Raw genomic sequence first — 19,025 nt, forward strand, 5'->3', positions numbered from 1 at the left:
ATGGAAGTGATGCAGAGAGCTTTCTGTTGAACTCACGCCAACCAGCCTGGCTGGCACAGCACAGGGAACCTCTCTAAGGCATCATTCACACTACAGGGCCTGCTCAACCCATTAGATCCACACTACAGGGCCTGCTCAGCCCATTAGATCCACACTACAGGGCCTGCTCAGCCCATTAAATCCACACTACAGGGCCTGCTCAACCCATTAGATCCACACTACAGGGCCTGCTCAACCCATTAGATCCACACTACAGGGCCTGCTCAGCCCATTAGATCCACACTACAGGGCCTGCTCAGCCCATTAAATCCACACTACAGGGCCTGCTCAGCCCATTAAATCCACACTACAGGGCCTGCTCAACCCATTAGATCCACACTACAGGGCCTGCTCAACCCATTAGATCCACACTACAGGGCCTGCTCAGCCCATTAGATCCACACTACAGGGCCTGCTCAACCCATTAGATCCACACTACAGGACCTGCTCAGCCCATTAGATCCACACTACAGGGCCTGCTCAACCCATTAGATCCACACTACAGGGCCTGCTCAACCCATTAGATCCACACTACAGGGCCTGCTCAGCCCATTAGATCCACACTACAGGGCCTGCTCAGCCCATTAGATCCACACTACAGGGCCTGCTCAACCCATTAGATCCACACTACAGGGCCTGCTCAACCCATTAGATCCACACTACAGGGCCTGCTCAGCCCATTAGATCCACACTACAGGGCCTGCTCAGCCCATTAGATCCACACTACAGGGCCTGCTCAACCCATTAGATCCACACTACAGGGCCTGCTCAGCCCATTAGATCCACACTACAGGGCCTGCTCAGCCCATTAGATCCACACTACAGGGCCTGCTCAGCCCATTAGATCCACACTACAGGGCCTGCTCAGCCCATTAGATCCACACTACAGGGCCTGCTCAACCCATTAGATCCACACTACAGGGCCTGCTCAGCCCATTAGATCCACACTACAGGGCCTGCTCAGCCCATTAGATCCACACTACAGGGCCTGCTCAACCCATTAGATCCACACTACAGGGCCTGCTCAGCCCATTAGATCCACACTACAGGGCCTGCTCAGCCCATTAGATCCACACTACAGGGCCTGCTCAACCCATTAGATCCACACTACAGGGCCTGCTCAACCCATTAGATCCACACTACAGGGCCTGCTCAGCCCATTAGATCCACACTACAGGGCCTGCTCAGCCCATTAAATCCACACTACAGGGCCTGCTCAACCCATTAGATCCACACTACAGGGCCTGCTCAGCCCATTAGATCCACACTACAGGGCCTGCTCAACCCATTAGATCCACACTACAGGGCCAAAGCAAACTGTACTGCACTGGCTCTGATATTTTCTTTTCACATAGTCCTTTTTTCAACATGGTTCCAGCAGCTATGGTGTCTGTATAACCAGGCCAGTACAGCTCGGTTAGGCCCTATTGTGTTAATCAGGCTTAAGTCTGTACCGTAGGTTTCACCATCTCCCAAGCTAGCTACCCACTGGGTACAGACGACAATTCATTGAAATGACGTGGAAACATTGATTCAACCAGTATGTTCCCAGTGGGTAACCACCAATACTCTGCCTCTCTTTTCAAAGCAAAAAATGGATATGTATTTTGCATGATGAAAATACATACCCATATCATTATTTGTGTTATGGGGGTGTGAGAGTTATATAAGTTATAAAAACATATGACCATATATTTTAAAATGTATGTCATGTTTAAATATGATATATAAGGCCATATGTTACTTTCCGTATGGGCTCTTCTCCACTCTGTTCTGCTAGGGGCTGGAGCATCACAGTGAGGCGTGAAGTCTGCTAGTGATCAATGTGTTCAGCAGTTGGGGACTGGGACTGGGACCACCACCACTTTCTCTCCCACTCTCAATCTCCCTCTCTCTCTCTCTCTCTGTTTCTCTCTCCATCTCTCTATCTCTCTCTGTTTCTTCTGCATCTCTCTTTCTGCATCTCTCCCTCGCCATCTCGCTGTCTCTCTCTCTCTCTTTCTCTCTCTCTCTGTTTCCTGCTTAAAATCTCAGCAGAGCTGAATCATTTGCCCATGTGCCCGTTCTGTGTACCATTCAACTTTTCAACATGTCAAAAGTAACCAAGTCACCCACCAACACACACACACACACACACACACACACACACACACACAGGCCCACTTCCTGCATGAAACCAGTGTCAAGTACATGACAATACGGTATACAGTACAGCAGGAATGTGAGTGATAAACCACCACACAGAGCCACCCTGTGGATTCGACCTCCTACACTTTTAGAAAAAAAGGTGCTATCTAGTACCTAAAAGGGTTCTTCAGCTGTCCCCATAGGATAACCATTTTTGGTTCCAGGTAGAACTCTTTTGGTTCCAGATAGAAACCCTTTGGGCTCCATGTACAAAAATTTTGAAGTGCCTTTGAACAGGGTATGGTAGTAGGTACCAGGCGCATCGGTTTAAGTGTGTCAAGAACTGCAACGCTACTGGGTTAATGCTCAACAGCTTCCCGTGTGTATCAAGAATGGTCCACCACACAAAGGACATCCAGCCAACTTGACACAACTGTGGAAGCATTGGAGTCAACATGGGCCAGCATGCCTGTGGAATGCTTTCGACACCTTGTAGTCCATGCCAAGACAAATTGAGGCTGTTCTGAGGGAAAAGGGGGGTGTTCCTAATGTTTTGTACACGGTCAAAACATCTCACCTGAAACTATTCCTTTAAAAATATTTTTTCAAAAGAAACAGTGAACATCTCATAGTCACAGAGTGTAAAAGCAGGTTCTGGCAATTTTAAGGTGTTTGTGGTGGGAAACTGAGAGAGTCGAGCATAACATGTCTAGACAGGCTAGAAAAGTATTTACATTTTTTGTGAAGCTTGCATTCAATTGCCACTCCCTGTTGCACACAACAAGCTTCCATTCCACCTGTCACAAGGGGATTTATGGCTGATTTAAGATGAAATTGTCAACCCTGTTACGATCAACCTTGTTACATTATTTGGCACTTAATAGGCATGTACTATAGTCTTTTATTTTATTTAAGCTCTCAACTTTTTTTCTAAATTTGATCATATGCTCTTTATGACAGAAAGTACAAATTTGGGGACCAAGTTACACTTCTCAAAAGGCACCGAAATAGTGGAACGACCCATTTCACAACAGTTATTACAGACTGCTTTTAATAACCAGCAGCTACCACTGTATCTGATTTGATCATCCTCCCATCCATCCATCCATCCATCTACGTTTCTTCTCTTACTCATCTCATCAACAACAGTGATGTGGATGATAATGTACAGTGTGTGTGTGTGTGTGTGTGTGTGTGTGTGTGTGTGTGTGTGTGTGTGTGTGTGTGTGTGTGTGTGTGTGTGTGTGTGTGTGTGTGTGTGTGTGTGTGTATGTGTGTGTGTGTGTATGTTTTCACATGTGCGTGTGTGTTTGTTTCTGTGCGAGTGTGTGTTTTTATGTGCTTAAAATCGTATTAAACCCATTGCCAAATGTTACAGCCCATCATGTGCGTGCCTGTTTTTAACACTGTTATTAAGATTGAATCAAGTTGTTTTCGCCCTCCCAGCCTATCAGATCACTGCCAAACCAGCCAATCAAAGCCCTTGTTACACACAAAGCCCTGTGGAGGAATATGAGCTGGCATACAGCTATGCATCCCTGGGCAGCACACACACACACACACACAGACACACAGGGCCTGGAGAATTAAGCTTATTTTAAATCCTATTTAAAACCTAACCCTAACAATTGGAGTACTCCTATCCACTGTACTTACTTACACCTAAATTAAATGGTGATTTCATTTATATTAATTGTTTCTCTTAATACCGCTGTCTTTCTCAGAATGTTATGATTGTCGTATATTGAATGAGAGAGATGCCAGGGAAGGCGGAATGAGAAAACGTATGTGTGTGTGTGTGTGTGTAACGGCGCCGAAGGGGATGGCTGCCGTTTTATGGACTCTTAACCAACCGTGCTATTTTTTTTTTTTTTTGCATTGTTTGTAACTTATTTTGTACATCAAATCAAATGTTGCTGCTACCGTCTTTTATGACTGAAAAGAGCTTCTGGACATCAGAACAGCGATTACTCAACTTGAACTGGACTAATAATTTTTCTTTGATGAGTCGAACGAGAGGGATTTACTCCAGACACCCGACGAGGCCATCATCCCGATCATTCGCAGGAGAAAAGACGGAGATGTCGCATGAAGGAGATTGGGGTACCTTGTAGGGATCCGGCGATGAGTGGCAAATCTGCCTTTGCCATCGGTACTATTGGCCAACGTACAATCGCTGGATAATAAAGTGGACGAACTACAAGCACGTATATCCTACCAACGGGACATTAAAAACTGTAATATCTTATGTTTCACCGAGTCGTTGCTGAACGACAACATGATTAACATACAGCTGGCAGGTTACACACTGTATCGGCAGGATAGAACAGCAGCCTCTGGCAAGACAAGGGGTGGCGGTCTATGTATATTGAAAAACAACAGCTGGTGCACGATATCTAAGAAAGTCTTGAGGTTTTACTAGCCTGAGGTAGAGTATCTCATGATAAGCTGTAGATCACACTATCTACCAAGAGAGTTTTCGTCTATATTCTTCGTAGCTGTCTATTTACCACCACAAACCAATGGTGACACAAAGAACGCACTCAACAAGCTGTATAAGGCCATAACCAAACAGGAAAAAGCTCATCCAGAGGCGGCGCTCCTAGTGGCCGGGGACTTTAATGCAGGGAACTTAAATCCATTTTACCTCATTTCTAACAGCATGTTAAATGTGCAACCAGAGTGAAAAAAACTCTAGACCACCTTTACTCCACACACACGCATACAAAGCTCTCCCTCACCCTCCATTTGGCAAATCTGGCCATAATTCTATCCTACTGATTCCTGCTTACAAGCAATAACTAAAGCAGGAAGCGCAAGTGACTCGATCAATAAAAAAGTGGTCAGAGGAAGCAGATGCTAAGCTACAGGACTGTTTTGCTAGCACAGAATGTAATATGTTCCGGGACTCTTCCGATGGCATTGAGGTGTACACCACATCAGTCACTCGCTTCATCAATAAGTGCATTGATGACGTCGTCCCCACAGTGACTGTACGTACATACCCCAAACAGAAACCATGGATTTCAGGCAACATCCGCACTGAGCTAAAGGGTAGAGCTGTCGCTTTCAAGGAGTGGGACTCTAACCCGGAAGCTTATAAGAAATACCGCTCTGCCCTCCGATGAACCATCAAACAGGCAAAGCGTCAATACAGGACTATGATCAAATCATACTACACCGGCTCCGACGCTCGTTGGATGTGGCAGGGTCTGCAAACTATTACAGACTACAAAGTGAAGCACAACCGAGAGCTGCCCAGTGACACGAACCTGCCAGACGAGCTAAATTACTTCTATGCTTGCTTCGAGGCAAGTAACACTGAAACATGCATGAGAGCATCAGCTGTTCCGGACGACTGTGTTATCAGGCTCTCTGTAGCCGATGTGAGTAAGACCTTTAAACAGGTCAACATTCACAAGGCTGCAGGGCCAGATGGATTAGCAGGACGTGTACTCCGAACATTCGCTGACCAACTGGCAAGTGTCTTCACTGACATTTTCAACCTCTCCCTGTCGGAGTCTGTAATACCAACATGTTTCAAGCAGACCACCATAGTCACTGTGCCCAAGAACACTAAGCACTCATGTCTGTAGCCATGAAGTGCTTTGAAAGGCTGGTCATGGCTCACATCAACACCATCCTCCCAGAAACCCTAGACCCACTCCAATTTGGATACCGCTCCAACAGACGACACAATCTCTATTGTACTCCACACTGCCCTTTCCCATCTGGACAAAAGGAACACCTATGTGAGAATGCTATTCATTGACTATAGCTCAGCGTTCGACTCCATAGTGCCATCAAAGCTCATCGCTAAGCTAAGGACCCTGGAACTAAACACCTCCCTCTGCAACTGGATTCTGGACTTCTTGATGGACCACCCCCCAGGTGGTAAGGGTAGGTAACAACACATCTGCCATGCTGATCCTCAACACGGGGGCCCTTCAGGGGTGCGTGCTCAGTCCCCTCCTGTACTCCCTGTTCACTGATGACTGCATGGCCAGGCACGACTCCGCCATTAAGTTTGTCGATGACAGAACAGTGGTAGGCCTGATCACCGACAATGACAAGACAGCCTATAGGGAGGAGGTCAGAGACCTGGCCATGTGGTGCCAGGACAACAACCTCTCCCTCAACATGATCAAGACAAAGGTGATGATTGTAGACTACAGGAAAAGGTGGAACGAGCACAACAAATCCTATTGCCCCTCAGGAGACTGAAAAGATTTGGCATGGGTCCTAAGATCCTCAAAAGGTCTACATCTGCACCATCGAGAGCATCCTGACTGGTTGCATCACTGCCTGGTATGGCAACTGCTCGGACTCCGACCGCAAGGCACTAGAAAGGGTAGTGGGTACGGCCCAGTACATCACTGGGGCCAAGCTTCCTTCCATCCAGGACCTCTATACCAGGGGGTGTCAGAGGAAGGCCCTAAAAATTGTCAAAGACTCCAGACACCCTAGTCATAGACTGTTCTCTCTGTTTCCGCACGGTAAGTGGTACCGGAGCGCCAAGTCTAGGTCCAAGTGGCTTCTAAACAGCTTCTACCCCCAAGCCATAAGACTCCTGAACATCTAATCAAATGGCTACCCAGACTATTTGCAATGCCCCCCCCCCCTTTTACGCTGCTGCTACTCTCTGTTTATTATCTATGCATAGTCACTTTAATAACTCTACCTACATGTACATATGACCTCAATTACCTCGACTAACCAGTGCCCCCAAGCATTGACTCAGTACCGGTACCCCCTGTATATAGCCTCGCTGTTATTTTACTGCTGCTCTTAAATTATTTGTTAGGGTTAGAATTAGGTTTAGAGTTAGTTTTAGGGTTAGGCTTTGGGTTAGTTTTAGGGTTAGGTTTTCAGGTTAATGTTAGGGTTAAGGTTGAGGCAGCAGGTAGCCTAGTGGTTAAAGCGCTGGGCCAGTAGTTGCTGGATCGAATCCCCGAGCTGACAAGATAAAAATCTGTTGTTCTGCCCCTGAACAAGGCAGTTAACCCACTGTACCCTTGCAGGCTGTCATTGTAAATAAGAATGTGTTCTTAATTGACTTGCCTAGTTAAATAAATAAAAAGGTTAGGGGTTATGTAAAATTTTGAATGGGACTGAATTGTGTGCCACAAGGTTAGTTGTACAATACTGTGTGTGTGTGTGTGTGTGTGTGTGTGTGTGTGTGTGTGTGTGTGTGTGTGGTTACCAGAAAACCAGAACAAAGTGACAGTTAGGAAGATGAGGGGTGTATTAAACAGTGTAACCTCTGTGTATACACCAGGTGGTTGACTCAAAACAAGCCCTAAAAGAAAACCAAAGCTCAACTACATAACCTAAAGTCGAAGGCCCTGATAAAATAGGTGAGTGTGTAGAATTGATCGTCTTGATAATCCCTTTGGAAAATAAGAGCAAATATTCAAATCTATATTAGGGCTTGGAGAGGCCTATATGACTTGAACAAATAGGCCCTATAGAATAAATAATCCAGTCCACAATAATTTGGCCAATATAATCCTCACACAAAATGTGCGGTAAAGTAAAGTAGATTACACAAACTCTCGTCTAGATTTTAATTTAAAGGATAATCTCTATTTTCCTATTTTGTGGAGTATTATCAAATTGCATAGCCCTTGTGTAATTTTACAACGCGCGCAATGAATAGAAGTGGACGGATATAGCTCTTGTTCGTTGAGGGTTAACCCAGACTAGCCAAGCGGAGTGGCTCGTGCGTGAACACAAGGAACAGAATTGACCCGGACACACTCCTGACTTTCTGTGCCCAGCGTGACTCGTTATTCCTCTCCTCTACATATGGCTTGAAACCCAGAGATGAAACAACGTTGAGTTCGAACGGAACATGCCGTCACGCATTCACTTCTACAGTCAGATAATCCCCTTATAATAAAATCATGACATGGACACGTCACAGTGAAGTGCGCAAACAGTATATTCCACCATAGCACAAACAAAGCGTTTATATTGGTACTGATATGCTCTGCTCTGCTTTGCTATGCATAGCCTATAGACTGTAAAATAGGATGAACCCAGTAACCCCTCTCCGCCTCCCTCAGTCTCATCTCACCGCCCCTTTCTACTCACTGACTGACTGGAGAGCAGCGGTGGTGAATGTGGGGAAATGCGAAAACCATACATCGTTAACCAGGAACAAGTCATTTGCTTTAACCATCAGTTGAGAGCTTTCCATTTTTATGGCTGAACACTGAACAACCATGTGTGGTTAAGATGCACAACCCAAATGAAGTGATCAAGGTCTACAATGGATTTTATGGAAAGACTGACATATAGGCTACCCCCTATCAACACACACCATCATCATATAGAGACGAATTATTATGCATTTCAAGTAGGCTATGTTACTGTACCTTCCATCCAGCTGAACTATTGCTGTCGCCTTTATCCTTGAAATAAGGGACAAAGCGCACCATCCAATCGTAAACCTGCGACAGAGTGAGTCTCTTCTCAGGGGCACTCTCAATGGCACGCGTGATGAGGTCCGCGTACGACTGGTTTCCCCACGCGTTCCTCCGGGACGACTTGGCTTTGCGCAGCTGGCCGGCCACGTCGCGGGCAGCCCCAGACATGCATGTAGGAGCGCCGGCTGCGATGGGGACCGGGGCGCCGGCTGGATGTTTGAGCTCCGCGGGTGCGCCACCTCTTCCCTCGGCTGCTCCACCGCGGCATGCCGGCACGTTGTACTGAAGCTGCTCCAGTTTGACAGATGCCAGGGGCAGACCTCGATTTGCTTCATCCACTCCCCGAGGGAAATCCTCCGGACACGTCGGCAGCGGCCAGGTGCATGACCGCGGTCGGCCCTCCGGCTCGTATTCAGGATTGATTCCAACCTGATGCGCGTCCATGCCGTTATTCTCCATCATTAGCATCTATCCTCTTGGATTAACGCCGAAAAGGCAAGGTCACAAAGAAATAAAAAATCCACTATTATCCTCCAACTGCCTTTGGAATTGTTCAAATGGCCCAAATGTGTCTACTTGCCTACAAGCAACTGCCACTGACTGATAGAATAATATGATAAACCAATATCAAAAAGCCAGGAGAGGCGTGGAGTAGGATCATTCTGGAAGAGCATGTATTCTCTATGCAGTATCAGAACAGACCATGAACAACATGCATACGGCCGCCGGGTGCGCGCAGCACAATAAATACACCAGTTCCAGGTGATGGTTAATTCATTCTCAAACCCATGTCCAGATTCAGAGTCAGCAACACGGATTTGGTCAATTGTGATTAGCCTAATGTCCCTTTAAAAACCAGTCGGCTGCAGCAACAGTTGATTCCCTTGACCAACCGTTGGACTGGCAGGGCTGGACGATATATTCGATAAAACCCCAGAATTAAAGCCAAATTAATTTGACTTTCTTTCACGAAGTCTGCTCACGCTCACTGTTTCTTTCGTCTGGTATCTCCTCTCCGTCTCCTCTGCAGATTGGTGACCGGCTTTCACTCACACGCAAGCGCTCACCCGAAAACAGCACACACACTCATAGCTGATAGTAACACACTGACTAACTGTGCGAGCTGCGCGCAATTACTCCGCTTAAAAATAAGCTCGCTCTATGAATCATTTACAACCCGCAGAATTCCAGACGAAAAAAGTATCGGCTCGTGGAGCATGCTCTGTTTGTCTTCCTTCTCTCACGCGACGAAGACGCCCCGCCATAAGTGCATTACATGCAATTAACCTCCCTTATTTACTTAGATTTGTTGATTATTACCATACCCTATTCCTTCCACATTGGTACACACGTGTGTATCCGTCAGTGAGGCTTGATTATCAAGCGACTAAACTGTAGCGTTGAATAAATGAGTGCTGCTTACACATAATTATATGAGACTTGGATCAAGTCACTCCCTCTATAAAAGGTTTAGCGAAAGGGAATATCCATTTTATTCTGTATACAACATCGTTTCACATTGCTATCCCATATAGAGAATAAAGGTATTCATGCATTTTTATTCACAGTTCATAAAATATCTTGCATTGTTTCATTGATGTTTATTGCTTTGGGAATAAACAAGAACGCTTAAATAAAATAGCAGTTGACGTGGTGTGCTTTAGCCATCCGATTTGTGATGCTCTTCCATGTGCTGCATGTGATCGTCAGTCAGTGGTCAGATGTCTACCTGTTGATGAGATAGACTGGGATTAGCATGACATATTCACCTCAAGAGTGCCGCGTTTATAAACCTCGTAATCAAATCAAATCAAATGGTATTAGTCACATGCGCTGAATACAACAGGTGTAGTAGACCTTACAGTGAAATGCTTACTTACAAGCCCCTAACCAACAATGCAGTTTAAAAAATATAAATAAGAATAAGAAATAAAAGTAGTTAAAGAGCAGCAGTAAAATAACAATAGCGAGACTATATACAGGGGGGTACCCGTACAGAATCAATGTGTGGGGGCACCGGTTAGTTGAGGTACATGAATGTAGAGTTGTTTAAGTGACTATGCTGTATTGTGCACGTCAGTTCAGTTACATGAACTGCCAACACTCTATTGAATAATTATAATATGTAATTATTACCGGGTTAATTAAAGCTACAAATAAATATGTCTTCATTTATGCATGAACGTCTACCAGATTCCATATGCATTGCAGTCAGACAAGAAAGTCAGAAAAGTCTCAATTACATATCCTTTGAAATAATAATTGGCTCGCGGTTTCATTTCATACCATCCTTTCTCAGTGCGGGTGTTTCCCCCAGCAGAGAGAGAGAGTGAGAAAGGCGGAAGCGACCATTGTGAATGTCACACTCATTTGGCGCCCGCGGGCTGAACCCTCATTGGGTTCAAGTTGTGGGGTATCCATACTGATCTCCTTCCGACTAATAGTGTCTCTCTACATATATGCAGTGGCTGTTATTCTATAAAATGAAGGGTTATTTGACTGTTATGCACATGAAGTTTGATATGAAGTTATTCTATTATTTGATACTATATTATATTATGTTCTACTTTATTATTTTCTATTCTACTTCATTGAATTATATTCTACTATATTCTATTCTACTATACTCTATTCTATAATATATTCCATTCTATAACCCCATTACCCTTTTTCAATGGAAAATTCCCCAGTTGTGGGTGGTGATGCTACCCCCACTATTGACAGCTTGGTTGTCAGAGGAAACCATACCCTCAAATGCTCCTATAGTGGAATGCTTTCATGGTGACTAAACGGGTCTATCACAACATGAGATGTGAAAGAGAGAGGGTTGGGAGAAGAGGAGGGAAGGAGAGGGTGAGAGTGACAGAGGGAAAGAGAGAGAGAGTGGGGGGAAAATAAAAGGAGGGGGAGAGTGGAGCGAGAGGGAGAGAGGGGAAGGAGAGAGGGAGGAAGGGAGAGGGTGTGTGTGAGAGAAGGGAAGGGTGAGAAGAGGAGGAAGAGTAGAGTGCAAGGGAGTGAAGGAGAGGGAGAACAAAAACAGGAGGGGAGGAGGGAGCAAGAAGAGGAGGGGAGGAGATGGTGAAAGAAAGAGAGAGAGGGGGATAAATGAGGGAGAGATGCTGTAAATGAGAAACAAAGGGGTAATTGAAAACACATGGCCCCTGCCCCGCGGTCTGGAGAGGATATTTTTATGCACCACAGTTAAGTTGTAATTGGAATGTGGTGTGACTCCTATCCTATGGAATGCAAACACTGAGCCACTGCCAGCTGAGTTGAGTGGAGCTGAGCTGAGTCGATGTGTGTAGTGATCTGGTGTGGCCCGTAGCAAGCTAAGCTGTTGGGCATTGGCACTGAAAAACACCCATGGAAGCTCCAGCTCCAGACAACAACAACAATAACAACAAAAGGAGATAAATCAGTATGATTAGATCTTTGAACCAATCAACTACCAGTAGTAATCCTGGCTGACTATCTGGCTTAGGTAGGAAGGTTACACTGTAGAAAATATCCTGTTGTTTTTTGGTAACTTACTGGCAGCCAGTTACCTGTAAACTACTTTTTCTTAAAGTACACTATGTTACCGTACATTTCAAAGGAGCTTCAGTTTAACAGCACATTACTGTACAGTTTACAGTAATGTACTGTTAAATCAAAGTTTCTTTGGAATTTACTCTAACCTAATGTACATTATCATTTTTTTCATGATCATTACTTTAATAAAGGTATATTATGTCACGGTAAATTCCAAAGAAACTTTAGTTTAACAGCAGATTACTGTAAAGTTACAGTAACTTACAGGTAACTGGCTGCCAGTAAGTTACCGTTAAAACGACAGGATTTTTTTCACAGTGTAACCTACCTACCTACCTACCTAAGACAGCTAGTCAGCCAGGGTTACTACTGATGTGTTTACTGGGACAGGGTGATGACGTCACTCCCACCCTTGTGTTGAGCAACAACGCCCGACTGACTGACTACAGCTCTAATTAGGCATGTCAGAAGAGTAGACTAACACTGTACCAAAGGTGAGGCATGTCCACTGAGCATAACAATAATTATAGGTCATGGGACACAGTCTGGACCACTCAATATTTGCCATAAAAATCAGGGTCATTGTCCTGTTGTCCTCTCCTTTTTAAAAACCCTTCCGGATTTGACTTTGAGAGCCAGACTGCATTCTGGCTCTGTACTGTTTAGGTACTCAAATGTGAGCCCAGTCTTTGCTCTAAAGCCCCTTAACAGCAGTCATCCCCCTCACTGTCTTCCCCTCTCTCTCTCAATCTCTCTTTCTCCCTCTCTTTTTGTTCATCATTGATGTTCCCTCCCTCTAGCAACCCCTCCTCTACGACCTTGTGCTGTTACATAAGGAGAGCTGTGGGTGTTGTTTCGTAGTGTCAAAAAAAGAGAAAAAAACATGCGCCGAATACAACAGGTTTAGACCATGAAATGCTTACTTACGAACCCATAACCAACAATGCAGAGTAAAAAAAAGAAAGTAAGAAAACTTAGCTAAATAAAAGAAATGAAAAATAGTAACACAATAAAGTAACAATAACGAGGCTATATACAAGGGGTAATGGTACTGAGTCAATGTGCAGGGGTATGGGTTAGTAGAGGTAATTGAGGTAATATGTACATGTAGGAAGGGGCAGTGACTATGCAAAGATAATAAACAGAGAGTAGCAGCAGTGTATTTGAAGGGTGTGTGTGTGTGTGTGTGTGTGTGTGTGTGTGTGTGTGTGTGTGTGTGTGTTTAGAGTCCAGTGAGTGTACATCGAGCCTGTGCCATAGAGTCAGTGCAAAAAAATATAACAAATAATAATGAAATAATGGGATCAATGCAAATAGTCCGGGTAGCCATTTGAGTAACTGCTCAGCAGGAAGCTGTTAAGGAGCCTTTTGGTCCCAGACTTGGAGCTCTAGTATCGCTTGCCGTGCGGTAGCAGAGAGAACAGTCTATGACTTGGACTCTTTGACAATTTTTAGGGCCTTCCTCTGACACCGCCTGGTATAGAGGTCCTGGATGGCAGGAAGCTCGGCCCCAGTGATTTACTGGGCGGTACGCATTACCCTCTGTAGCACCTTCAGATAAACTTTATTATCCCACCAGGGTTGTCGAGCAGTTGCAGTCAGAATGCTCTCGATGGTGCAGCTGTAGAACCTTTTGAGGATCTGAGGTCCCATGACAAATATTTTCAGTCTCCTGGAGTAGGCATTGTCGTGCCCTCTTCACGACTGTGTTGGTGCTTTTGGAACATGATAAGTCCTTAGTGATGTGGACACCAAGGAACTTGAAACTCTTGACCCACTCGATTACAGCCTCGTCGATGTGAATGAGGGTGTCCTTGGCACTCCTTTTCCTGTAGTCCACGATCAGCTCCTTTGTCTTGCTTACCCTTGACAGAGAGGTTCTTGTCCTGGCAGCACTCTGGCAGGTCTCTGACCTTCCTATAGGCTGTCTCATCGTCGTCGGTGATCAAGCCTACCACTGTCGTGTCGTCGGCAAACTTAATGATGGAGGCGGATGTGTAGTTGCATACCCTCACCCCCTGGGGGCGGCCAGTCAGGAAGTCCAGGATCCAGTTGCAGAGGGGGGTGTTCAGTCCCAGGGTCCTTAGCTTAGTGATGAGCTTGGAGGGCACTATGGAGTCAAACGCTGAGCTATAGTCAATGAAGAGCATTCTCACGTAGGTGTTCCTTTTGTCCAGATGGGAAAGGACAGTGTGGAGTGCAATAGAGATTGCGTCATCTGTTGGAGCGTTATCCAAATTGGAGTGGGTCTAGGGTTTCTGGGAGGATGGTGTTGATGTGAGCCATGACCAGCCTTTCAAAGCACTTCATGGCTACAGACGTGAGTGTTACGTGTTGGTAGTCATTTAGGCTGGTTACCTTAGTGTTCTTGGGCACAGGAACTATGGTGGGTGGTCTACTTGAAACATTTAGGTATTACAGACTGGGTCAGGGAAAGGTTGAAAATGTCAGTGAAGACACTTGGGGGTTGTATGTGTGTGTGGTGTGAGTGCATGCGTGCGTGCGTGGATGTGTATGTGTGGAAAGTCTGGGTGTCTGTAGCCAGTACACAGCCCATGGCCATCCCTGGATGTGTCTCCTCCTTGGGCATGAGCTGCCTGGAGGCCTGGGCTGTAGCCAACCATGTGGCTTCTCAATGTCACAGAACCATGGAGAAACGCTCCACGTTCCTCAGCTCCTAGCCTGGTCCCAGATCTGTTTGTGCCATTTTGTGTGACAATGACCATAGCAGTTAGTTAGCACGAATAGATCTGGGACCAGGACACTCAACTCTACTTCTCTCAATTTTTAGTAGACTTTCCCAAAGACAAAAAGGCTGCGTTTTATTTTACTCTCATGCATTGGCACTGGCAGTAGTGTGCTAGTTTGACTAACACTATCTGCTTTGGATTCTTTCAGTCTTTTTCTAGTTGGAAACCAAACCACAACGCAGAACGGGCCCTGCCTCCCTAAGCTTTGATGAATACCAACGTGGTATTAACAATATTTTAAAGGGACAATCTGCAGTGGCAATATTCATTTTTGGATGTATAAACAATGTGTACCCATTGATTTTTGAAGAATATAACTTATAAATGCCTCATGAGCTTAGTTCAACTGTCATACCACATCAGAGCCCAAAATGTAAGCTTGTTCTTCAGAACATGAATAAAATGATTATTTTGATATCATGGATGCTCAGTCCTAGCATCCATACCTCTGTCTATGAATTTGAGAGTGGTTACATTTCTCCAGCCCCTTCCCTCAGCTTTTTACCAAAACACTTTGTCAACTTCTGTCCCGCTTTAAGAATCCCTGTGTTCATTGTGCCCTGTGTGTGTGTGTGTGTGTGCGACAGACAGTCTTCCCTCTGCCACACCTGCATAAGAGAGGTTTAGCTAACACTCCCACACCTACTGTAATGCTAATCCTGTTTCAGATTGCACCTTCAACCATGAAATCCACTCACGCACAGAGAGAAAATACACAGTGATGCAGCGTAGGCAGAGGTGCAACGAAGATAATCTTCCCCGTCACTTTCCTCCTCTGGCTGTAAGGAAACAAAAAGGAAATGGCACAATTAAAGAATGACATCAGTCAGATGGATGTAACCAGAGCCATAGAGAATAGTGAATAACTCTTCATTTGACACTGAAATCACAGGGTATGCCCTAACGGCAAAGCAACTATTGTGTCATATACACAGTAAATATGTAAATAGAATGACCCAGTCAGGTGGACCAGGGGTCCATTCAGTAACCAATTCAGTCAATTCATGAATAAAAAAAAATCCTCATATTAAACAATGGACCATTTTCAACTCATGAATCATTTAAATTCATTAACCTGAACTTGGCCCAACCCGGCTGTAGACATTGAAATATCCCTCCTATGAAAAATGGAGCAGGAGTTCCCATGAACTGGTGTGACCGCTGTGGTCTGCTGCCCTAGCAGTGATCCCATAATGGATCTGGCTGGCCTGTCTAGCTTACTGTACACTGAAGGAAAGTCCTTGAGCTGGCTGACTGACCAACACAGCTCTGTCCACAGGGTGGAGTAGGGAACACACTTACTGCATGATGAAGTCACTCCCAGGGACCAAGGCACAACTACACAAGAGGCTGCCTACCGTCTGCAGAAGTGAGCACTCATTCACTACCCCTCAATGTGATCTCAGAAATGAACTGGTGGAAATATATTGGATTCTACCTCCACCACATGCCTATACCAATCCAATGCTTTAACCTATGTGAAGGAGTGAGCAAGTGCACACTCCAGGGGAGAAGAGAAGAGAATTGAATCAGAACGACAGAGGCCTGGTAGGAATGTAGAGATGTAGAACATTGGGTGTGACAAGGTGGCAGATGGGTAGGAGGCTTTGTGAGGATGTCACCAAGTGCTTTCCTCCCTGTCTCCCCCGTCTCTCTAACGTCTTGAGAGTTCCGCTTCACTGTATGCGACAGGCGATTGGGGTGATCAGGGCCAGCGGGCTCTCTCCACCCCTCCTTCACTCAACTGTCTCAGCAGGTCACCTGTGGCCCCTGAAGCCTTCAGGGGCCACTACATCACAACATGTGAGTTGCATCTCAATATAATACTATATACTGATGGATAATATCCCAGTATTACAGGTAGTATATTTTAGTCTCCATTTTGCATTCCATGTGTGAAACTATCAGGAAATATATTTTATTTTTCTCTGCCGTATACATTCTTGTGTTAAATCATGTGAGGCAGAATTTATTTTTTGTATAATTTCTATTATCTCAGTGGTCACAGGGTAACACTGAGGCGAGAGAGAAGGGAAGATGGAGAGAATAAAAAAAGAAAACATGGATTAGAAAGAAGAAAAAAAAGAGTTCAGAGGGTCGTATCTCATTAAGCAATTGAGAAAGTTAATTAGGCAGCGCTGATCATTATTGCCATGGCAACCTGAGCGCACTCATGCAAATTTGATTAAGGAGTTGCTGGTGGTTTATCTGCACTGGGGAGACAGATAGCGTCCCAAATGACACCCTATTCCCTATCTAGTGCATAGGGCTCTGGTCGAAAGTAGTACACTAAAAAGGGAATAGGGTGCCATTTGGGACCAAAACAAACAGACAGCGAAGCAGGGCCAGCGAAGAACCCCAGAGACCCCTACAGGTGAAATTGTGCAGCTGCATATTCTCTTACCAAACCCACTCCAGAGTTTCTCTAAGTAAGATCACCTCATGGAGCACAGCAAGACTATGGTATTGACAACGTTCCTTTACAACAGACTATCACAAGCTAATATATAATACCAGCCAAAAGGCAAAACACGGACAGCTTTGCTACTGGCTCTCGAAATTGGGACAGGATGAGTCTTTGATTGGCCTTTATCACTGTCCTTTCAAAATCAACAATGATCAGTCCTATTCACAATATTAATCATCATGAACCCTGTGTCTGCTACTACCTATTCATTTATACAGAATACTATCAATATCAATATCTCCAATATGGATGTGTCTTCCTAATAATGGTATCATTTTCATTCCTAGATGGAGAACATTTGAGACGCAACTAGTATGAGTTTATAGTGATCCACTGAGATAGGTAGACATCCTGGGTTGTTTCTCGATTCCACAAAGAGAGCAGAGCACAGTACACATGTTGCCCTCTGGTGGAAAATAGATCAACAAGTATAAGAACACAACCATTCAAAATGAGCCACGCTGTAGATTTCTTTAACACTGTCTGCAGCTTGTGCATCAAATAGATATTGTGAAGGATAAATACCCCTCGTGATGCAGCAAGTAGCAATGATTGCTAATCACTGCCATCTATGGGATTAGAAGTATGTATTTCTTAATTTTACTCCTATAAAACCTCAGACTGGTTTTGAGGACAGATTCCTTTTCAAACAATGTTTGCTTTAACAAACCCACAAGTAATACCGTAATTTCCGGACTATTAAGCGCACCTGAATATAAGCCGCACCCACTGAATTTTAAAAAAAGTATTATTTTGAACATAAATAAGCCGCACGTCTATAAGCCGCAGGTGCCTACCGATACATTGAAACAAATTAATTTTACACAGGCTTTAACGAAACACGGCTTGTAACAAAAATATATAGGCTTTAACGAAACACGGCTTGTAACAAAAAAAAAATAATTAGCAGTAAGCTTTAGTTGTCTTTTTGCACTGAGTCAATTCCTCACGCTGCTGTTTCCAACGTCTTATCATCAACTCATTAAGACCAAGCTCCCGTGCAGCAGCTCTATTTCCTTTTCCAACAGCCAGATCAATCGCCTTCAACTTGAAAGCTGCATCATATCCATTTCTCCGTATCTTTGCCATGATGAGGGTGACAAAATGACTACCGTAATCAGAATGATGGGAAGTTTGAGAGCGCTCGATGTAATCTAAACAGTAAACAAAAAAGTTGTTTGACCTTAACCCGTTCGGCAGTTTCATTGGTCTAATGAAAGCTTCATACCGCCAAAAACCTGAGCACGTCACAGAAAGTTTTTTTGGAGAAAAAAAAATTGAAAGCGGGAAAAATCCATATATTAGCCGCGTCATTGTTTAAGCCGCGAGGTTCAAAGCTGGGGAAAAAGTTGCGGCTTATAGTCTGGAATTTACGGTACTCAAACAAAAACCAATGGATGAAATTTGAGGTTGAAATTAGTTGAGACCTACGTCAAACTCATCACCTTGAGGAAGTAACAGACACGTTTGACGTGTTCCCAGAACAGACAATCACATTCATTTAGCTGAACAATCCCTTAATTAGCCATCCCAGGAGCTTCCTCAGTAGATGGCGTCGTGTAAAGTAAAAAGGCAAAACTGGCAACATGAAAGCAACACAGCAGAGACCCAGTGGGAGATTTCTCTAGGGACTAAACTAATCCTCCTCTCCCACCATCATCTCACACCGCAGAGAGAGAG

The 19,025-nt window shown here is 44.7% G+C and overlaps 1 protein-coding gene across 1 annotated transcript in view; it reads right to left on the reverse strand.

The window, feature by feature from the left end:
- The window catches only part of LOC115173769 (forkhead box protein O6-like), a 60,926-nt gene extending 51,411 nt beyond the window's left edge, over window positions 1-9,515 (reverse strand). The window contains exon 1 of the mRNA XM_029732142.1: window positions 8,547-9,515. Coding sequence (XP_029588002.1) covers window positions 8,547-9,065 — 519 coding nt within the window. The 5' untranslated portion in view covers window positions 9,066-9,515. The remainder of the gene's footprint in view (window positions 1-8,546) is intronic.
- Between the last annotated feature and the right edge of the window lie 9,510 nt (window positions 9,516-19,025).

This window comes from Salmo trutta, chromosome 34 (genome assembly GCF_901001165.1).
Source record: "Salmo trutta chromosome 34, fSalTru1.1, whole genome shotgun sequence".
Classification (NCBI taxonomy): Eukaryota; Metazoa; Chordata; class Actinopteri; order Salmoniformes; family Salmonidae; genus Salmo; species Salmo trutta.